The sequence below is a fragment of the Hemicordylus capensis genome, chromosome 5 (assembly GCF_027244095.1).
Source record: "Hemicordylus capensis ecotype Gifberg chromosome 5, rHemCap1.1.pri, whole genome shotgun sequence".
In the NCBI taxonomy this organism is placed as follows: Eukaryota; Metazoa; Chordata; class Lepidosauria; order Squamata; family Cordylidae; genus Hemicordylus; species Hemicordylus capensis.
In genome coordinates, this window is record NC_069661.1 from 144,254,577 (window position 1) to 144,274,243 (window position 19,667).

General features: G+C 43.4%; 1 protein-coding gene across 2 annotated transcripts in view; it reads left to right on the forward strand.

Annotated features, from left to right (window-relative positions):
• The window catches only part of SSPN (sarcospan), a 29,530-nt gene extending 16,600 nt beyond the window's left edge, over positions 1-12,930 (forward strand). The window contains exon 3 of one of the 2 annotated variants that reach the window (XM_053256293.1): positions 5,650-12,930. In XM_053256293.1, the coding sequence (XP_053112268.1) occupies positions 5,650-6,015 (366 nt within the window). In that variant the 3' untranslated portion in view covers positions 6,016-12,930. The remainder of the gene's footprint in view (positions 1-5,649) is intronic. The other variant, XM_053256295.1, reaches the window with a different exon arrangement.
• Positions 12,931-19,667: the final 6,737 nt, after the last annotated feature.

Here is a 19,667-nt window from a genome sequence, read left to right on the forward strand (position 1 = left end):
ATCTTAGCTGCTCCCTTTCCTATGCATTTTTAAACCACACATACACACACCCCAGAATCTGTCCTCATTTTTTTAGCTGTAGCCTTATTACAGAAAGTCAGAATTCAGTAAAAATTGTCCTCAGTTTAAGTTTCACAGTGTAGTCATTTGATTTCAACAGAGTCTGCAAAATAAAATTCTAGGCATTTTAAGTTAGTTTGGGGGAAGAACATATGTAACTGCTTCAAATATCATCAATAAACCCTGCTATTTTTCCTCCAAACTGAGTCACAAACAGGAAGATTGATTCACATAGTAGATGGAAGACAAATATACCTGGACTATGGATTTTATCAAGATGTATACACTTGGAATGTCAAGGTCATGAAACTGCTTTTGTATTGATGGTTGCTCATGCTGTGACCACAAAAAAGAGGATTCTTTATTTAAAGAAACAAGTTATCCATGTCATGTTGCTGACGGTTACATAAAGAAAAAGAAATGAAAGTGATCCAGAATAGAGAGGAATTTTTCACCTTCTCTCATAATACTAAAACTTGATGCCATGCAGTGAAATTTCTTTGCAGTAGATTCAGGTCACACAAAAGAAAGAAGTTCATAGAATGCATAATTTACTTATAGGACTCACTACTATTAACTTAAATGGCTTTTACCACGATTAGGTAGCTTCATAGAGGATAGGTCTATCAACAGATTAGTCATGATAATTAAATGGGCCCTCCATATTCAGAGGTATTCCTCTGAATGCTAGTTGCCAGGGAACAAATAATGTACTGGGGTGGTGGTGGAATTTTTTTTTTTTTTAATTCAGCTAAGGATTGTAGCATTACATATAATATAACCTAATCAAAGATGGAATTATATGTATGTATAACTAAAAAAGAAAGAAATCATAGGACTCTAATCTGCATTGGCTTCAACATGATATAAACATAATTTGCCAGAAGAAAAGGTAGGGGGAGGGAAGCACCTTCTTCTAAGGATATATTTCTGCAAAACATGAACAATTCCTTAAAATTTGACCAATATGCTGACAACACCTCCTATTTACTTTTGCATTACCCACTCCCCAAATAGTTCAAATGCTGTCAAGGAACACATATCAATTATCCTGAGTTGTAATTCAGGAGTAAATTTGTCCTTCCAGTACTGTTACTATTCTTTTGGCAATCCCCCAGCCATGAAGAATCCACAATTCTTGATGTAATGCTAGATTCCATATGCTGGGGATGTACCCCAGGAGAAAATGAGCATCCTTGACAAGCAGTGATTGCTGCAAAATCATGTTAACGATCTTATGAATTTCAAGCCAAAATGGAACAATAACCAGACAGGACCAAACCATATGTGTACCCTCATACAAATTATACCTCCAACTTCGTAGTCTGTTTCACCATGTTCTGTCTGGATTGTGCCTTCCTGTCCTGTGTATAGGTTTCTCATTAGAACAATGGGATGTTCTGGAATGCCCATTTTCCTAAGGATATTCCACAACTTGACATGGTTGATGCAATCAAAGACTTTTCTGTAGTCAATAAAGCACATATTGATATATATATATTGATATATATATATATATATATATATATATATATATATATGTATTTGTATTCTTTGGCTTTCTCAATTATCCAGCATGTGTCAGCAATAATGTCTCCTGTTCCTTGGCCTTTTCTGAAACCAGCTTGAATATTCGGCATTTCCCTTTCCATGTAGGGCTCTAATCTGCATTGGATGATCCTAAGCTAGTATGTGAAATAAGGATATTGTGTGATGGTTTGTGCAGCCTATTAAGTCTCCTTTCTTTGGTATGGTTATGTAGATGGACCTCTTCCAATCTGTTGGCCACTGTGTTGTTCTCCAAATTTGTTGGCATAGTTTGGTAGAACCCTGACTTCTTCTTCTGTTGCCTGCCATATTTCTGTAGCTATTCCACCAAATCCTGTAGCCTTTCAACCTGGTAATGACCAGAGTTATGATCTAACTTCATCTTCCCGTACTAGAGTTTCTTGCAAGTAGGGAATATCTTCTAAAGTATCTTGGATGCTGATGTCCCTGCTGTACAGATTTTCAGTATACTTCCTCCATCTCTGTTTGATCTTCTCTGAATCAGTTACTGAGGCGGGTCTCACGATCAGTGAGACCTGCTTTGTAAGGGTTTGCGGGGAGAGTGGGCTAAGCAGACGAACTGGGCGGGAACCCGGGGCAGCTGGATTGGGCACCCACACGACTGCCAGCTCCGTGATGGAGCCGGCAGGGGCTGGGTGGATCGGGGGCTGCGTGGCCACCGGAAGCTCCAGTATGCCCTGCGCAAGCACGCAGGGCATACTGGAGAGACCCCTGAGCCGAGAGGCTGCTTTTTAGCCTCCCGATCGGGGGTCTCCTCGTGAGTAGCCACACAGCGGCTACTCACAATTAAAAAAACAGGGTTTGTGGAGCGCTCACTCCGCAAACCCAGTTTAAGGGACAGGTTACTTGAGCGGGTTACCCGCTCAGGAACCACCGGGCTCGCAGCCAAGCCCGGTGGTTCACACGGACTGCAAAAATTGGGCTAGGCTCCCATAGCCTGATTTTTGCAGTCCGTGTGAATAGCCTCACTATCATTTGGGATTCCTTCTCAATTGTTGTGAGGAGAAACTTAAGCATGTAGTACACCGCTCTGGGCTCCTTGGAGGAAGAGTAGGATATAAAATGTAATTAATTAATTAATTAATTAATTAATTAATTAAAATGCCAATTCAAGGTTGGAACCTCCTTCTGAGTTCAGATACCTTTTGGAAAACTTTCCTTGTTTTTCCATGTGTACTCCATCTGGTGATGTCCATGTGTTTAGGCACCGATTTGGTTGTTTGAAGAATGTGTAAGCAATGAAGAGATCATTGGATTGGCAGGAACTAATTAGTTGTTCTCCTGCTTCATTTCTGTTTCCTAGGCCATACAGTCCAACCATATTTTCTTCCTTACCTTTTGGTGGTGGTCTCCAACCACCACCAGCACATCTTGCTTACATGTTCTGTCAATTTCAGACTGAACTTGAGCATAAAACTCAATAACTTCCTCTTCTTCTGCATCAGTCATTGAGGCATAGACTTGAAAAACTGTCATGTTAAAGGGTTGTCCACAAAATCTAATTGATATTAGTAAGTTACTGACTGCATTGTACCCAAATACTGTCATTGCTATATCCTTCCTGACTATGAAAGCAACACTGTTCCTTCTTTGTTTTTTGTGTCCTGAGTAATGAACAACATGATATTCTGACCAAAAGTATCCAATTCCAGTCCATTTTAATTCACTGATACCCAAGATGTCAATCTGTAGTCAAATAATTTTATCTTTCACTGTGTCTAGCTTTCCCATATTCGTGCTTCTTACCTTCCATGTTCCCATTGTAATTCTGTCTTTGCAGCTTTAGATTTTCTTTTCCCACACGGCAACATCAGCCACTAGACATCCAAAAGGCTTTAGCCTAACTGCATCATAAACACCCAAGAAAATCTGGACACCACCTAAAGAGAGTTATTTATGCCTTTATGCTCAGCTAAGGTGAATCTTGCAGTCGAATATGGCTAGCCACTGGGACACAGGCTGCCGGACTAGATGGGTTCTTGTAGGGCTCTGATTAAGTTCTTAAAAGATGAAATGTTGTCAAAAGAACAACAAAAATACTCATCTTAGCAAACTAGATGGCAGGGGTTTATGTTATACAAACAGTAATCTCAATGCAGTCCAGAACAGGGGGGAAAAGTTTATGATATAAGCCTTGTAAACGAGGCCAGTTCTCCTCAGCAATCCACAATTTTTACCTGGCCTTGGCTGCCAAGCCAAATTTACACACACGCACACACACGCACACTTACCTTTCCTTCCTGTTCCAAAATGGAGGGAAGAAACATAGAGCTTGCTTCTTTGGCAGCTGGTCAGCTGAGACATCAACAGCTAAGGATCCCTATGCATCCCTTTCTTGCTCCAGAGCAGGAAACCATGGGAAAGGGTTGTCAGTTTGGCCCTGTGTGGGGCATCTCCAGCCTACCTCCCAGCCTTGGAGCTGGGAAGGGGCCAGGGGTTCCTACACAACACCTGCGATGATCCCCTGCCAGCTTTCTAGCTCCAAGGTTGGGCGGTAGACTGGTTCTCCTCACATTCACCAGATGGCACCAGCTCACTTGCCATTGCAAGTAAGATTATGGGCACATTTTGGTGGATACAGATGTGGGAGGGGGCTAAAGCTGAGAGATAGGGGCTTGTCTAGGTCATAATGTAACAAAAGGAGGGATGAACCCCAGGCACTATCCAAAGGAAAACAATGGACAGCATCCCAAATAACACTGCCCTTGCATTGGAAAGTTTAGTGCATGCAACAATTTTTGTTGATCCCCTCTGCTGCCCTGAGGGACCCAAACGCATAGAGGCATATATACTTTTTGCGGGGGGGCAGTGAAGGCAGCCCAGGAAGTGGGAGATCAGAAAAAAAAATCCCAGTTGTGCATGTGCAACATTCTAATGCAAGGGCAGTCTGAATGTTGCTCACTGCTATCTTTAGGATAGTGCTTGAGGTTGAGAAACTGCTGCCCATTATTTCTTATTATAGAAGCTGTGAACATTGTCGCCAATAAACTCTTACATTTAGACCTGAAATGCTGTGCTGTTTTAATAAATAAAAATTTTATAGCACTACTTGAGGTGTACCTCTCCCTTTGTTGGATTTTGCCATCTGGTACTCCTTTCTTTCTTATTTCTGTTTTGTTTATCTAAAATGCATCCTAATGTATTTAGGATTTGAACCAAGGTGAAGCCTGAAGCTCACAGTTCACATCCGTAGGCACTAGACCACCCAATCTCTATTAACATCCCAGAGTTATCCCACTATGAAGATTTGGCCCCTTAAATTCTGATGAAAGGCTCCTTTGACTCAAAGTTTACCATTACTTGTTCATTACTAAAGCCCTCTTCAGACATTATGGATTGAAACCATGAGCATTGCTCATGAGGGGGGAAATGGGGGTAGTCCCGCCGCCCCCACTGTCACTCACCCCATGTGCCCATTGACTAGGCTTACAGTGTTGTTTGAATGGGGCAATGCTGCAAGCGTGATGGCCACAGCAATCCAGTGAGCTGCAACTTTGACCAATTTAAGGTTTCACATCTTAAGTGGGAGGTGAGTGACAGCGGGGGGTGGGACTACCCCCATTTCTCCCCTCATGAGCAATGCTCATGGTTTCAATCCATAATGTCTGAAGAGGGCTTTAGTAATGTCTGAAGAGGGCTTTATAATGTCTGAAGAGGGCTTTATGCTTTCCCCTTGTGAGCAGCACTCACGGTTACAATTTATAACATCTGAAGAGGGTATGTATGAATGAAGCAGACCAATTTTGTGAATTTCCAGAAGTATTGGTGAGCTGAGGAGAAACTGGTAAATTTTGATAGTCACCTAAATATTGCTGGCAGCATTCACTGGTGCATGTTCCAAAAGTCGGGAAATAGTTATCTATTTTTGGACATTCATCTGTGATTGTCAGCATTCAGATATGAATGTCAGCCCTCACCAGTTTTGGACATTTACCGTAACTTTTTCTCTCTTTCAGCATTTTTTAAACATATGTTTTCTGTAGTGCCCTAAATATGTTGTTCTTTCTGTTTTCTGTCCAGGTTGCATACTTCCTGCTGAGTGCCCTGAGTCTGATTGTCTGCATTTTGGCAGTGGCTTTTGCTGCGTACCAATATTCTCAGATCACACAGTTTACCTGCAAAACTGAATTCGAGACCTGCCATTGTAAACTGGATGCAATAGATCCGCTCAGCAGAACCTTCATCTATCAGAATGTATCTGACTGTACTGACATTACTGGTACCTTCAGTCTCTACCTACTGATCCAGATCGTGCTTAACCTCCTTGCAGCCATTGTGGGGTTTGCAGCATGTTTTGTGATGTGGAAAGACAGGTACCAGATCTTCTACGTGGGCATGTGGTTACATTCATTTACTGCCACTGGAGTTCAACAACAGAAAGTATAGGGATTTGGGTGGAAGGAAGAGAGCATTGAGAGGAACACTATACTATTATATTGCCTACCAAATGGTTGATTGTTTATAAAAATTTGGGGTGGGGGGTAGATACAAGGAACACATGCTTAATGAATGTATTGGTTCTGAGAAATGTAGAGACATATAAAGAAATTTTTCCGTGATAATATTGCAGGGCCCTTTGCCACATCCCCTAGATGTACCATTGAGCCAAGGAGATCTGTGCATATATTGTTTTTCGGGATCAGGGGTTTATTGGAATGTGTATCTACATTTGGATGGCATCTATCCACATTGCATTGCTTTCAATGTGATGTACATCCAATGAAGTTCAGTTGGGGTGATTGTGTTTTAGCCCATGGTTGCTGGGCCAAGAGGTAGCTACTACATGTACCTCTAAGTAGCCCCACATCTGCCTCTAAATTTCTTTTAAAATATGTCAGACAAACAAATCAAACAGGAGCCCAAGGGGATGTGTGGCCTACTTCTAGTATAACACAGGGACCAAGGGCAACTTACCCCAGGAATAAAATGCCAAAAAAAGGTAAACCCCATGATTGTAGAAGGTCATTTCCCCCTAAAAAACAAACCTTTGTTTCACACACACACGGCAGAGAGTGAGTGAGTGAGCTTTTTGATTAATGGAATTTCAGACAATGTGGCTTTAGCAGCGTGGTTGCTGTGTGCTCTGTGGTGCATCCAAATAATGGGCAGGATCCAGACTAAGTCATGACTAAATCCCATTTAAATTAATGGGACCTAAAGTAGTCCTGTGTCTCGCAAGGTGTATGTTTCCTATACAAACAGGCACACACTCATAAGTGAATGTATGGCTGAGGTGTTCTACATAAAGGGTTAATTCTCATAGTCCCCCCTAGAAAAAAATGTAGCAAAGATTTGTGAATCTGGTCTCTGTGTCTATGGGCTCACAATGGAATACCCATTATATATTATCTATTCCATGAGGGAAGAAGCACTTTCTCTTCCACATGGAGAGAATGATTAGCCAAGTGTGTGAGAGCTGGTCTAAAAGATTTATTTGATTTCTACTCCAGTCCCAAACAGATTACTGCAAAGTACTTTATTTTAGTGCATATTTCCAAGTAATGGGACAATCCAGCCAGGTGAAGCACTATTAACTCTAATTGTTGTGAATGAGAATATTAATAACACTTAATTCACTTCCACAGTGAGCCATCACTTTGACTGGATCATGTCCACTGAGCTTAGGTTTGAGTTGCATGGAGGTTTATGGAACTGACATGCCTATCCCAAACACTGGAAAGTTTCTCCTTGCCATGTTAGTATATTATCTGGGCTGGATAAAGGCATTTTGGCACCTGAGGTGAAAAATCCAAGTTTCATTATGTCCCCTCCCCAGCAGTGCGCATCTGTTCCTCCCCTACGCAGATCCATCTGTTGTTGTTATTGTGGCAAAACACTCTGAGAAGCTAATCTCTTTCCCCTGCACCCTCTCTCTTTCACCTTAGCACAAGGTTTCTTAAGCTTGGGCCCCCAGATGTTGTTGGACTACAACTCCCATCATCCCCAGACATGGCCTTTGTGGCTGAGGAAGATGGGAGTTGTAGTCCAAAGACATCTGGGGGCCCAAGGTTAAGAAACCCTGCCTTAGCACACAATCTTCATCACTGCAGCACACCAAGAAGAGATTTTAGAACCTGCAGTTGGCCAGAAATAACATAAGAACAGCCCTGTTGGATCAGGTCCAAGGCCCATCCAGTCCAGCATCCTGCTTCCCACAGTGACCCACCAGATGCCTCTGAAAAGCCTACAGGCAAGAGCTGAGGGCATGCCTTCTCTCCTTCTGTTGCTCCCCTGCAACTGGTATTGAGAAGCACCTTGCCTCTGAGGTTGGAGGTGGCCTTTAGCTATCAGACTAGTAAGCATTGATAGACCTGTCCTCCATGGATTTGTCCAAATCCATTTTAAAGCCATCCAAGGTAGTGGCCATCACCACATCCTGTGGCAGAGATCCTACCCCTTATGAGTCCTGCCCTCTATCAGGCCTCCCTTTGGTTTATTTCATCCACATTTATGTATTTATTTGTTTTATGCCCCTCCTTTTGACCCATTGGTCCTCAAGGCAGCTTACAAAGGACTAATAATATAAACAATCTCCACCCCGCCCCACATCCTAAAGGCCCTTTGACGAAGGTGAACATTGATCACTTTTCAGTTTCGGCCAAAAAAAGGAGGAAAATCCAGTTTTGATCCCAGGAACTGGGAGGTGGGGAAGGGAGAAGGGGAGATGGACAAGTAAAATAATATAATCTGAAATAAGCTTGCCTCTTAAGCACACTTTTATCCTGTAGATCAGCAAATCCTAGTCCAAAAGAATTCATGACAGATTTAAATTGAACATCAATACTCGGATATCCACTAAGGCCACTCATGGTCGCATGGGGAGGACCAACTCCCTGGCTTCTCTGTTCATCCATTTCTAAGTGGCTTTGCCTTTAGCTCACTGGCGCATGCAAGCTGCTAATGGGTGGACTGCATTTCTTAACAGATCTGCACACCTCATGAACTTTTTTTAATACAAAAGAAGTTTCTGGAATTCCACAGGCCTCTGGACCTAGTTCGTATATTTCAGTAACATTGCCCATGCATATTAACAACTAAAAAAAATGCCATCTGGTTGGGATTTTCTGCTCTGCATCAGAATGCTTTGAATTTGTAGTAGGTGGCTACAAGTGATGCTGGGCTGGGCTATGACTGACGCTGGTCAATTTTGCAGAACACACACACACACACACACTCTCTCTCTCTCTCTCTTTTATTACTGTGTCACATATACAAGGTATAGGTGGACCGCATTATCTGCAGAGGTTCCGTTCCCGCAAATTATTGCGGACAATGAGTCATTGAGTCTATGGGAATGTGGGGTTTGGGTTCCCAGAGTAAAAAACAAACCCCAAATCACCACCAAATCATGAAAATGGGTCGAATAAAGTGCCCTACCATGCTTCATGGGTCTCCTAGTATCCAGCAGTGGCCCTCAAATCCCACCCACCCCCCACAAGTCCCAAGTGGTCCCAAAAGTTAACTGATTTTTTCATCTCCCCCCCCCCCCCCCGCTGAAATGAGCCAAAAAATGGCTCCTGCAGACAAAATGGCATCTGGAAATTACCTCTGTGGTCATTTACAGCCTTCTAGGAACCACAGATACATGGGTTTTAACTCTTCTGTATCTGCAAATAAGGAAGTTAAGTCTCTATTTGACACCTGTGGGTATGCAAAACCATGAATAATGGTTCCACATATAACGAGGTTTGTCTGTAATGGGCAGGACCTAGACCGAGTTGGTCACAAATTCATCTCATTGAAATTGATGTGACTTAAGTTAGCCATGACTAACTTGTCTCATTGATTTCAATGGTGTTTAGTCATGACCCACCTAATCTCTTGAACTCAGTTGGGAGAGTTAAAAGATTTGACTATTTGTTTCCCTTGAAGGGCATTTAAAATCTCTCACCTGAAGCAGCTGCCTCATGGCAGAGCTGGCTGCATTATCCTGCTGCAGTGGAACAGAAGGCAGTGTTTTGGAGGAGCTACCACAGGGCTCTGTGGTCTCCAGTAGTCGACACCGACTCGACAGCACACTTTACACTTTCTTTACACAAAGACACCCCATCATTTGTATGTAAACCAGCTTAAATCCCAAATTGAATCTGTGAGGTTTGTGCTGTGGTCTTAAACATGTTCCCCTGGAACTCAGCTCTTCGCATGGAAGAGCTTACAACTAATTAAGGATGCTTAGGATTCCATGCTGAATGCTGCACCAATGCCCACTTTGCTTCTCCTTAGCTGTGCTGCAGATCAGTTTGTTGTTGGACCACACCATAGACTTCTGTAGTTGGGACACAAGGGCTATTCTGACATTACTTGCATGTCTGTAAGGCACATGCAAAGGCCACGAATGGAAGCTTAGACTGTTTCCTCTGCTGACACACAGAATCAGTCTTGAATTTTAAGAGATTACAAAGAGAGCCCTCTTCATTGGGAAGTTCAGGGAAAACCTTTCCAGCATGAAAAGGGCCTGATTCTGATGCTCCTTACATCTTGCAAGAAGCAGAGCCCCCAAACAGGCTCATGAAAGGGACACAAAGAGAACCATTCCTTGGTCAGAGAGCTTCTGATGCCGACATCCTGTAAATTTCAGCCTTTTATGGTATCCAAAGCACAGTCTCAGCATGGTGTCTGTCTTCTGTAAGCCATAACATCCAGAGCTTTGCACAATCTACAGCCGCCAACAGGAGAGGGGGTTCACTGTGAGGTGAAGGGAAAGTGCTGGGAGACTGGCCTCTGGGTGTGGATGAGGACGACAGCAGCAGCCTCACCACACAGTGCTTGCCAGCCATGCCCACTCTCTAGACTGTGCCTTTCTGTGATCGCCATGTGCGCCTTGCCAACTCTGTCATGAGCAACTCCCTGGGGTGCTGCCTGACAATCAGAGCTGCAGGAGAACTCTGGAAACTCTATACTGCAGGACTAACACTTACCCCCCCCTACACACACACACCCCTCCCTACCTACTGTTGTCTGCAAAATGGTGTGATGTTTTCTTGGAGCTTCTTAACATTATATTTGCCAGTTTCCTACGAGAAAAGCCACCACACTCTTGTTCTGTATTTAAAACCCAGACAGTCAGCCTCCTCACACACTTTAAGATGTCTCTGGTCTCCGTCCTGCCCCCATGCTTGTGCTTGGAATGTGTTTTTAAATATTAGTCAAGGGTGTGGATGGGGGCGGGGGGGGGTATGCAAGGGAGCCAGTGAGGAACAACTGCTGCAGAGTGCTGAAGCACAGAGATTAGAACCCTCTCTAAGGAAAGCATTTGCTAATGCTTCATGCTTCTTGCCTGTTCACACTCTATGTAGGGCTCAAGAGGAATGGGGGAAAGCCTTTCACTAGAGCAATAAGCCTGAGTCCCTGGGTATGGCCTGAGGGAATGTGATGCAGCTGCCTTGCCGAGGGTTGGACAGTGCTGGGGAGAGGGGGAGTCAGTGTCTGCCTGGGACCCCATGTATGCTGTCGGGAGTTCCATGCTGGAAGACAGGTGGGGTGTCAAATACAGTAACAGAATCATATCTAGCCCAACCTTTGGCCTGACTGTTCTCATGAACCCCAAGATAACTCCTGCCTGCAATGATGGTGGTTCTTCAGTACCCTGGGGCTGCTTAGCAGCTTATCAGTAGTTCCTGACTGCAAAGCACAGCAAGAGTGGACAAGTTCCCTGAAGTACAGCCCATCCATCCCTGCTGCTCTCCCCCTTCCATGGGCTGCCAGCCAGAGTAGAATATTGGCTTTTGTTCTAATTCTTGCAAGACAGCAAGGTCTGGCCAGGGCTCTGGCTAAGAATCCAAGAGGTCCTTGGCAGTCGTGTCGGGATTTCTTAGACCAGCTGATGTGGACAGGCTTCTCTGGAAGGGTAAACGTGGCAACTGACCTTGGTCTTGAACTGGGGTGGTGTGGGAGAGGATCATGACCTATCACGAGGTCCTCCTCAGGCTGCCTCTCTCCCCCGGTGCCTGCCTGGCCAGAGGCAAGTTTGGATGTTAAAACAAGGCAAGCCATGGCTGAAGAGCAGTCCTGGCACTGGCTTCGACTTGTCAGGACAGGCCATGTTGGGAAGGAACTTCTTCCCTTGCTCAGGCAGATGGCAACTACAAACTGCTTCCGGGGCTGGCTTTTCTGACAGGCTGGGGTGAGTAGCTTTACTTGCTCCTTCTGCAGCTCCTCCCAGTGTCTCCCAACACTGTGTGCAAATTGATGGTTGTGCTCCATAAGGTAACAAATCAGGCCCGTGTGTTGCCAATTGTGATGAAAGGCATGGCCTGGGTCTGGAAAGGTAGAGGACTACTTTTGTTCAACACTTCTGCACAGAGCTTGAGCTGGAACTTGGATGTGCTTTTTCCATTGGATCCAATATTTGCAAATTATACTGGCAGTTATACTGATTGTCTTGCAGAGGGTATTCAGGGAGGGCATCTGATGCTCTGTCAGCCCCTTGGTCTTTCTAGCCAAGTACTGTATAGGTCTGCAGGGTTGCAGCTCTTCAGGATCTCAGGCAAGAGAAAAGGGCTCCTTTTCCAAGCCATTTTACCAGAGAGCCTTTCAATGGAAAGGCCAGGGACTGAACATGGGATCTTCAGCATGCAAAGCATGTGTTTGATCACTGAGCTTCGGCCCCTCCCAAAGAGATAGCCTCCTTCTGGGGCTCCTCCAAGCCCCCCCCCCCCACCAACCAGCCTTCCAAATGACAATCTAAACTGTCATTCGGGAGGCTGGCAAGGGGCTTGGAGGAACTGCCGCGCTCCGACACATCCAGTGTCTCTCTTCCACCTCCACGGCTCTGTTGCCTCCACAGCAGCCTTCTAAAGGTACAGAGTACCCTTTCTCTTGCCCCCTGGCCTTTAAGATACTGAATGCCCCCATTACCCCCAAACCTGCCTGCAAACCAGTTCTTAGAACTGGGGCTGGTCTGGTTCGAACTCGGACTGCCCAAACTGGGCTGGTTTGATTTGAACTGCAGTTCAAATTGATCTGGCTCGCATATCCCTACCTGCAGTACACATTCATTCGTGAGTTGTGTTATTTATCCAAAGGCTTCTTTCTGAGATTAATTTGTACAGAACTGTACTTATTACAAATATGCATTAATTAATTATTCACACTTTTAATCTGGGCAATTTCTTGTATGGTCCATTTATATATCTTCAATATGTATTTTCTGTTTTTATTCTACAAGAACTAATATCCAAATACTTGCAAAATGTATGCAAATTATAGCAGGGTTTTTTTTCAATGTGGCGCTTTTCATGCCATTGGGTTAAGAGAGACATTAAATGCCATAAATGGCTATTTTTAAAACAAAAAGAACAATGCGTACTGTATTTATTTTACATATTTGTACACCACCCACTAAGTCTCTAGGCAATTTACAGCAATAAAACAAACCAAGACATTTTAAAACTATTAAAACATATAAAAAGTTCAAATTAAAAGAATATCCATAAAACTACCAAATAGCTAAAATACTATTTATTCACATGGTCCGTTCCTAGTCTGCAAAGGTGTCTGCATTTAAGGTGAGTGATTAAATGTGCTTCAAGGCAGCATCAGAGTGAGGGCTGCTTGGGGTCTCATGGGAAAGTTCAGTGGTCCTGTCAAATCTCCATGCTATCCTCTCATTTCCTCAGGTGCCTTGCCCAAGCAGGAAGGACTGGATACCCTTCAACTAAGAGATGTGCAGAACCCCTCTTAGAAAACATACTTATTGGAGCTTTTTTTACTTCCCTTGAAATATTAGATATTTCCTCTGAGCAGGAACTGCCAGATACACTTCAAAATTTTGCTTTGGACAGAACTCAGTGATAACTCCAATTGGAGTATAACATTAGTGTTAAGGCAGTGAGTGTATACCCACTGAGCCCCTCCCTCAGAGAAGCAGCATTGGGGTGAGTTAAGAACACCTGCAAACCTTTAAGATTACTGCTGCTGAAAGTCCTAGTTCTCATTTCTCAGATAGACTGCTCTTACCCAGTTGCTTTTGTGGAAAATCTCCTTACTGCAGCAGTCCAAGCTCACATTTATCTGATGTTCTTCTCCCTCACTAGTACTATTAAAAGGTTAAATGTGCTCTACTGATTTAGGTTGTAGATGCAAGGGTAGTAAGAAGCTGCAATTGGGCCACTCTGCCTAACATTCTGCCCTCATCAAGCTTCTGACCAAGCCACTCTGGCCTTTTCATCAGGCATCTTGAAAACATGCTTGAAAACATTATTATACCATAATGAAAAGTAAGCACTGTATTACATAATTTAACACTATGTTAGTACCTGTTGAGATTCATTTAGAATTTTACATCACGTTTCTAATATAATGGCTTCCAAAGTGGCTTACAGCCCAGAATTAAATCTATCTCCGCATAGATTATTACTTGATCGTTCCTGCTCATTTTGCCAGATTGTACTCTGGGTAGGTGCATCTTATCCTAGTTGCACAATGGGTTAGTGACAATTTTAAAAATAACATTTGTAACAGAGAGCCATTATTGCTCACCACTCTCTGGCTGTCTCTTAGTTTCCATTTTGTGCCAATGTCAGGTTGTAGGTCACAGCAGGCTAAAAGAAAGGGGCATAAGCTAAAGAAGGCAACGAGCAGGAAATGCACCTTTCCAACAGCCACATATATTATTATGAATGACAAGCGCCTGGATGACCTTGAGTCACTGGATATATAGAGAATGGCATAGATTACATTTAGCTTTCACAGCTCTGAAGAATTTTAGTGATTCAGTATCTGACCCAGTTTTATCAATGTGGCCTGCAGACAGCACATGCGGTGGAGGGGGAGGAGGCCGAAAGTAACTGAAGAAGTGTCTAACAAGGATCAAACTTCAGAATTAAATCTGAAAGAAGAGTTCTATTTTAACATGGAATTAATTTGGTCCCTATCAACATATTTATAAAAAATATAGTGATGAACCCAAACATATTGGCAATCCAGTACTCTGCATATACATGTTCCTGAGACATAATCCTATGGTCTGAGACACTGGAAGGTGCCTCCTTCCCTTTCAAAATGGTGACTCCACTGGCCCTTCAATGGCTTTCCTCATGGTCACTCGGGCATTTTTCACACAGGGCTTTTAGCTCGTATTTCTTCTGAAATGGAGGGTTTGCGATAACATACCATTCAGATTTACCCCCCAAGTCCCTGTGAGGTATCGGGGAGCACTTCACACACAATAGGGTTTTTCACTGCGTGTTAGAGTGTAGCTCGATTTATACCAAGGGGGGAAATAAACTTTTTGTGTCAGTTTTTGTGGGCAACGTTGTCCTTGCAGTAAACTCGTGGTAAAGCCTGCTGTGGAAGAATGGCTAGCAAGCAGCTCCAGGAGATGGTCTCTTCTGCAACTCATGGTTTCTTCATACATTCACTTGCCATTCTGATTGCACCTGAACACACACAGAGAGACACAGAGCCCGGCACACACTTACACATCCGTATCTTCCTGTCCCAGTATACTCCTTGCCTGGACCTTCCACAGCCACTTCCACCCTGCCTCTTCTACTCTGACACAGCCAAGTGGATGGCAGTGAGGAAAAAAATCAGTGTTGGATTCTGGTTACTAAGGACCTTTCCTTCCACTCAGGTGTCATTGTTTTCCTTTCTGTTTCCACAGGCAACTGGATTTTCTACCAGCTTCATGTATCTCCATGTCATCAGAATTGCCTTGACTAGTTTTTAAAGGAGGAATGTGATGTGCGATGGCTCAACTATGTCAAACAGGCTTTGGGTCACTAACATGTAGCTGTCTGAGGTCTATTTCTTAGAAACAGTAGCTGGAGTTTCGGGGCTGAATGTTACTATTACTATTACTACTACTACTCCACTAACAACAACAACACTAGCTGGGCCAGGCGCAGAGCGTCTACGCCTCTAGTTTTGCCCATCCACCGCAGCCATTTTCTCCCCCCATCTGCTGCTGCTACTTTTCTTCCACCCACCCCCACCATTTCCCCCCTGCCCAGCCAGCTGCCCCCCCAGCCACTACCATTTTCTCTCCCACCGTCACTGTTTTGTTTCCCACCTCACCCATCTGTCCGCCGCCACTTTCCTCTCCCCTTGCCAGCAGCTCACTTGCAGGGGGTGTATCTAGGGTGCGGCAGGCAGGGCCGGGCGCCACTTGAAGGGGGTGCCATTTTTAATTTTTTTAAAATAAAAAAATTAAAATGGCAGCCAAAAACAAAATGGCCATCGTGCACGCTCAAATGGCCTCTGTGAGGCCCTAGGCTATGCCAGGCCTCACAGAGACCATTTGAGCATGGCGGGGGCCATTTTGTTTTCAGCACCCATTTTTTAAATACAAAATTTATTTTAAAAAATGGCCACCACACATGCTTAAATGGTCCCTGTAAGGCCCTAGAGACCAGTGGGGGGGGGGTAACCTTTGCAGACCACCCCACAGCCTTTAGGAAGCCCCCCAAAGGTGCTACAGGTAAATTTTTTAATTTAATATAATATAAATCACTGTACACATATTCATTTTGGCACTCTGTACAGAGAATCAGGGCTTGTGAATACTGAGCTGAAGCTTATGAGCTAGGATTGTATTCATTTGCTCTTACTTTGTTTCTTGTGATAAGTGAGTTAAACGTGATGTCTTAATAATATGGCTATTAATGGTAAGTTTGTCTTTGAATCAGTGTGAAATCCTTAGTAATAAGGCCCACTGGGAGTTTCTTCCTCTCTTTCTCTCATTTTGACTGTCTTTCTGAAATACTAGAATATATTCCAAGCAGTGACACAGTTTACCCTGCATATCCTTTAATTATTTTCAGAGTATCTGGGAAAAGTCAAATTCTCCATTTATTTTTAAAACTTATGTAATAGTGATACTACAATGCATAGTAGAGAATTAGACAAGCACTTCTGTTTAGTTTTCCAAGTACACCTCCAAATAGTTATTGGGTATTTCATGAGCCCCAGCAGACTGAAATTTGTAGTTTCCCAGCATTTTTTGGTCTGGCTACGTCCACTGCTAAATAGTTTTTGAAAGATTAAAAGATTAACGAGCTTGATTTGTATTTTTGAGCTGATATTATGGTAAAGTTATCTGAAAGATGGGTGTCAGATGTTTGGACAGGGGGTGCAATTTCAGTGCTTGCCCTAGGTGCTATTTTCCCTAGATACGCCTCTGCTCACTTGCAAACTTTTGCAAGAGCTGCCACACATGGGATTAGCAATGGGTACTCCTTAGAGAAATATATATAGAGAGATAATAATAAAAAATAATTATTAGTATTAATTAATTAATAATCTCTCCACATAGAAAACTAGCATATGAGGGCTATGCTAGAAACCATATCTCTGGCATGCTAGTTTTCTGTGTGGAGGAAATTTTTTTGGTATGGTAGAGCATTCAATCATGTGAGCCCGCCTCTGGCAGTTGAAGTGGTATTGTCCAGATTCAGATGGATTTCTTCATCTACTGTGTGTGGAAACTAGGCTGATATCATATCTTAAGTCACAGCCCATGCATGCAAGTTCACATAGTGCCGTAGGGCAAATGGCATAATTAAAATCATGTGTAATTTGGCCATTGGTCACAAACCTGGGTTTGATGCCACAAAATGTCTAATGTAGCTTACCATTGGTGAGAGGTGAACTTGGCAGTGTATGAACACAAACATTTTGTCAGTTATCCCTGCTCTGTTCTGAGGTACAAGTTACAACATTTAGCCCATTCACACAATACATTTGGTCTATTGTGGTAGAATTATAGCTTGGCAGATATTAAGATTGCTAAATTCTCAGTTATGGGTATGGGACTATTCAAAGCAACAATCCTAGCAACACAAGCAAAGGCCCACATGCCATGCAGCAGTATGTGTGGGTGGGAGAAGGGTGTTTGCAGGGAGCCTTCGGCATTTTTCAGTGAAGACTTTTTGTGCAGCCAGATGGGTGCAGAGGGGATGGGGGAGATACTTTTGCTTCTCTCCCCATGCTGCAAAAGACTTTGCCACTTGGCATATGTTCCTGACTTCAAGAATGTATTCTGTTTCCAACAATAGCCAGAGAGATGCCTATGAAAAAAGGAGGTGAAGATGATATCTAACTTGCCTATTGCTTGTCCCTAGCATCTGGTGCTCAAAGGTATACTGCCTTTGTATGTGGAGGCTCCATTTAAGTATTGTGTTGCTAGATCTCTCCTCTGTGAATGGATAAAATTCAGCATGGCTCTTAAGAGAATTTATCAAATAAACCAACTAGTAGGTTATCAGAGTATATGAAAAGGTATAAAACAAAACAAGAATATGAAGCAATATAAATAATTGGTTGCTATATCTCAGTTGAAGTGGACATGTGGACTTGTCTGATGGCAAGACTAAATTGTATTGTTTCTTCAGCTCAGTGGTAGTCTCTGAAGGAGTGAGAATTCACAATGAACATGTATATATGCACCACCTAAGCTCGAAGATCTTGCAGTCCAACAAGCTAGTGGAAGTGTTTCAGGTGAGCCAACTTCTAAGCATTCAAAGTTTGCTAGTCCTGACTGAGCTCCTGCCAGAGTTCATCAGACAGCAACATGTCAGGTAATTATGTTAGAGTGAGCTCAACAAAAGAGGGAAGCCATGCAGAACCTACATCCTCCCACCATTGCCAAGTCTTATGAACATTTTTGAGAACAAATCACTGTGGCAGCAAAGCGAGCAACCTTCGGCAAGACCTCCTGACTTCTGCATTCATCCCCCACAAGCCACCCATGGACACTTCCTTTGCTCTCAGGTTGACATTCATCAACTTGTCAGCCACACAAGATGAAAAGATTATTTTATCACTGAAATCTTCCTGACTCTGACACATTGTGGTGGCGATAATGAGCATTTTCTACCAACAATGAGGTGGGGTGGGAGGAAATCCTAGCAAAAATTAGATTTCTCTGACATTGTTTTTTCTTCCTCTCAACCAAATTTTGCAGATTGTTTCAGCTGACATCGCTAGGATCACATTAAAAAAAAAGTAGCTCCAAGTACGGATTAGGAAGCAGCAGCAATAGTTCTGCTTTAACCACAGCACAATACAGCCTCATATTTGCATGAGAAACCATTCGCTGCTTATCTAGGTGTCTTTAGTGTTGAGACATTATTGTAAAAATCACCATGCATGTGCCATGCATCCCAGTAGAGATGTGCATGAATCAGATTTTGCTATTCGATAGAGCCAGCACAGCATATTGGTTAAAGTGTTGGACTAGGACCGGGAAGACCTGAGTTCAAATCCCAATTCAACCATGAAACTCACTAGGTGACTCTGGGCCAGTCGTATATCTCTCAGCCTGACCTACCTCACAGGGTTGTTGTGAGGATAATAACCACGTATACCGCTCTGAGCTCCTCAGAGGAAGAGCAGGATATAAATGTAATAAATAAAATAAATAAATAAAAATACTTGAATCAATTTGTCAAAACAGCACCCATTGCTGACTGGTTTGAATCAACTTGAATCGATTCAGCCATAGGGAACACTGGGGACTTGAATCACCCCATTGTTGCCCATAGGCCCTAGGAACATCAAAGTGGGCTGGGTGGTAGGCCATGATGGGTGGTACTTACCACCCGAGCTACAAATGAAATGGGCAAGCAGGCTAACTTTAATATTTTTTAACCTTTCAAAAAAAACAACCCCATAGGATCCTTTGGGGTCTGGGGCGGGGAAAGTTAATTGCCCGCTTGTCCATTTCTTTTGTGGATTGGGTGGTAGATAGCACACTTCATGTTGTACCACGCATGTTGCACTCTGCTGTCCCTAGGACCTACCCATGGGGAACAATGGGGTGTTCCAAGTTCCCCATTGTCCGCTATAGCTGAAACAAGCAGAGTACTCTGCCTTGAAAAACACGGCAGAACAGACGCACACAGTCCCTCCCAACACAGAACACCACATTTTGCTAAACATTCAGTCCAAAAATGGCCAAAAGAGATTTACTGACCCATTATCCACTATGCCTGCACTGCAGTAACATCATCGGCAGAAGTTGCTCTCTCATACACAATTATGACTCCTTACTTCTGCATTGCAACAGCTCCCACAGCAGCACCCTTAGCAGCCAG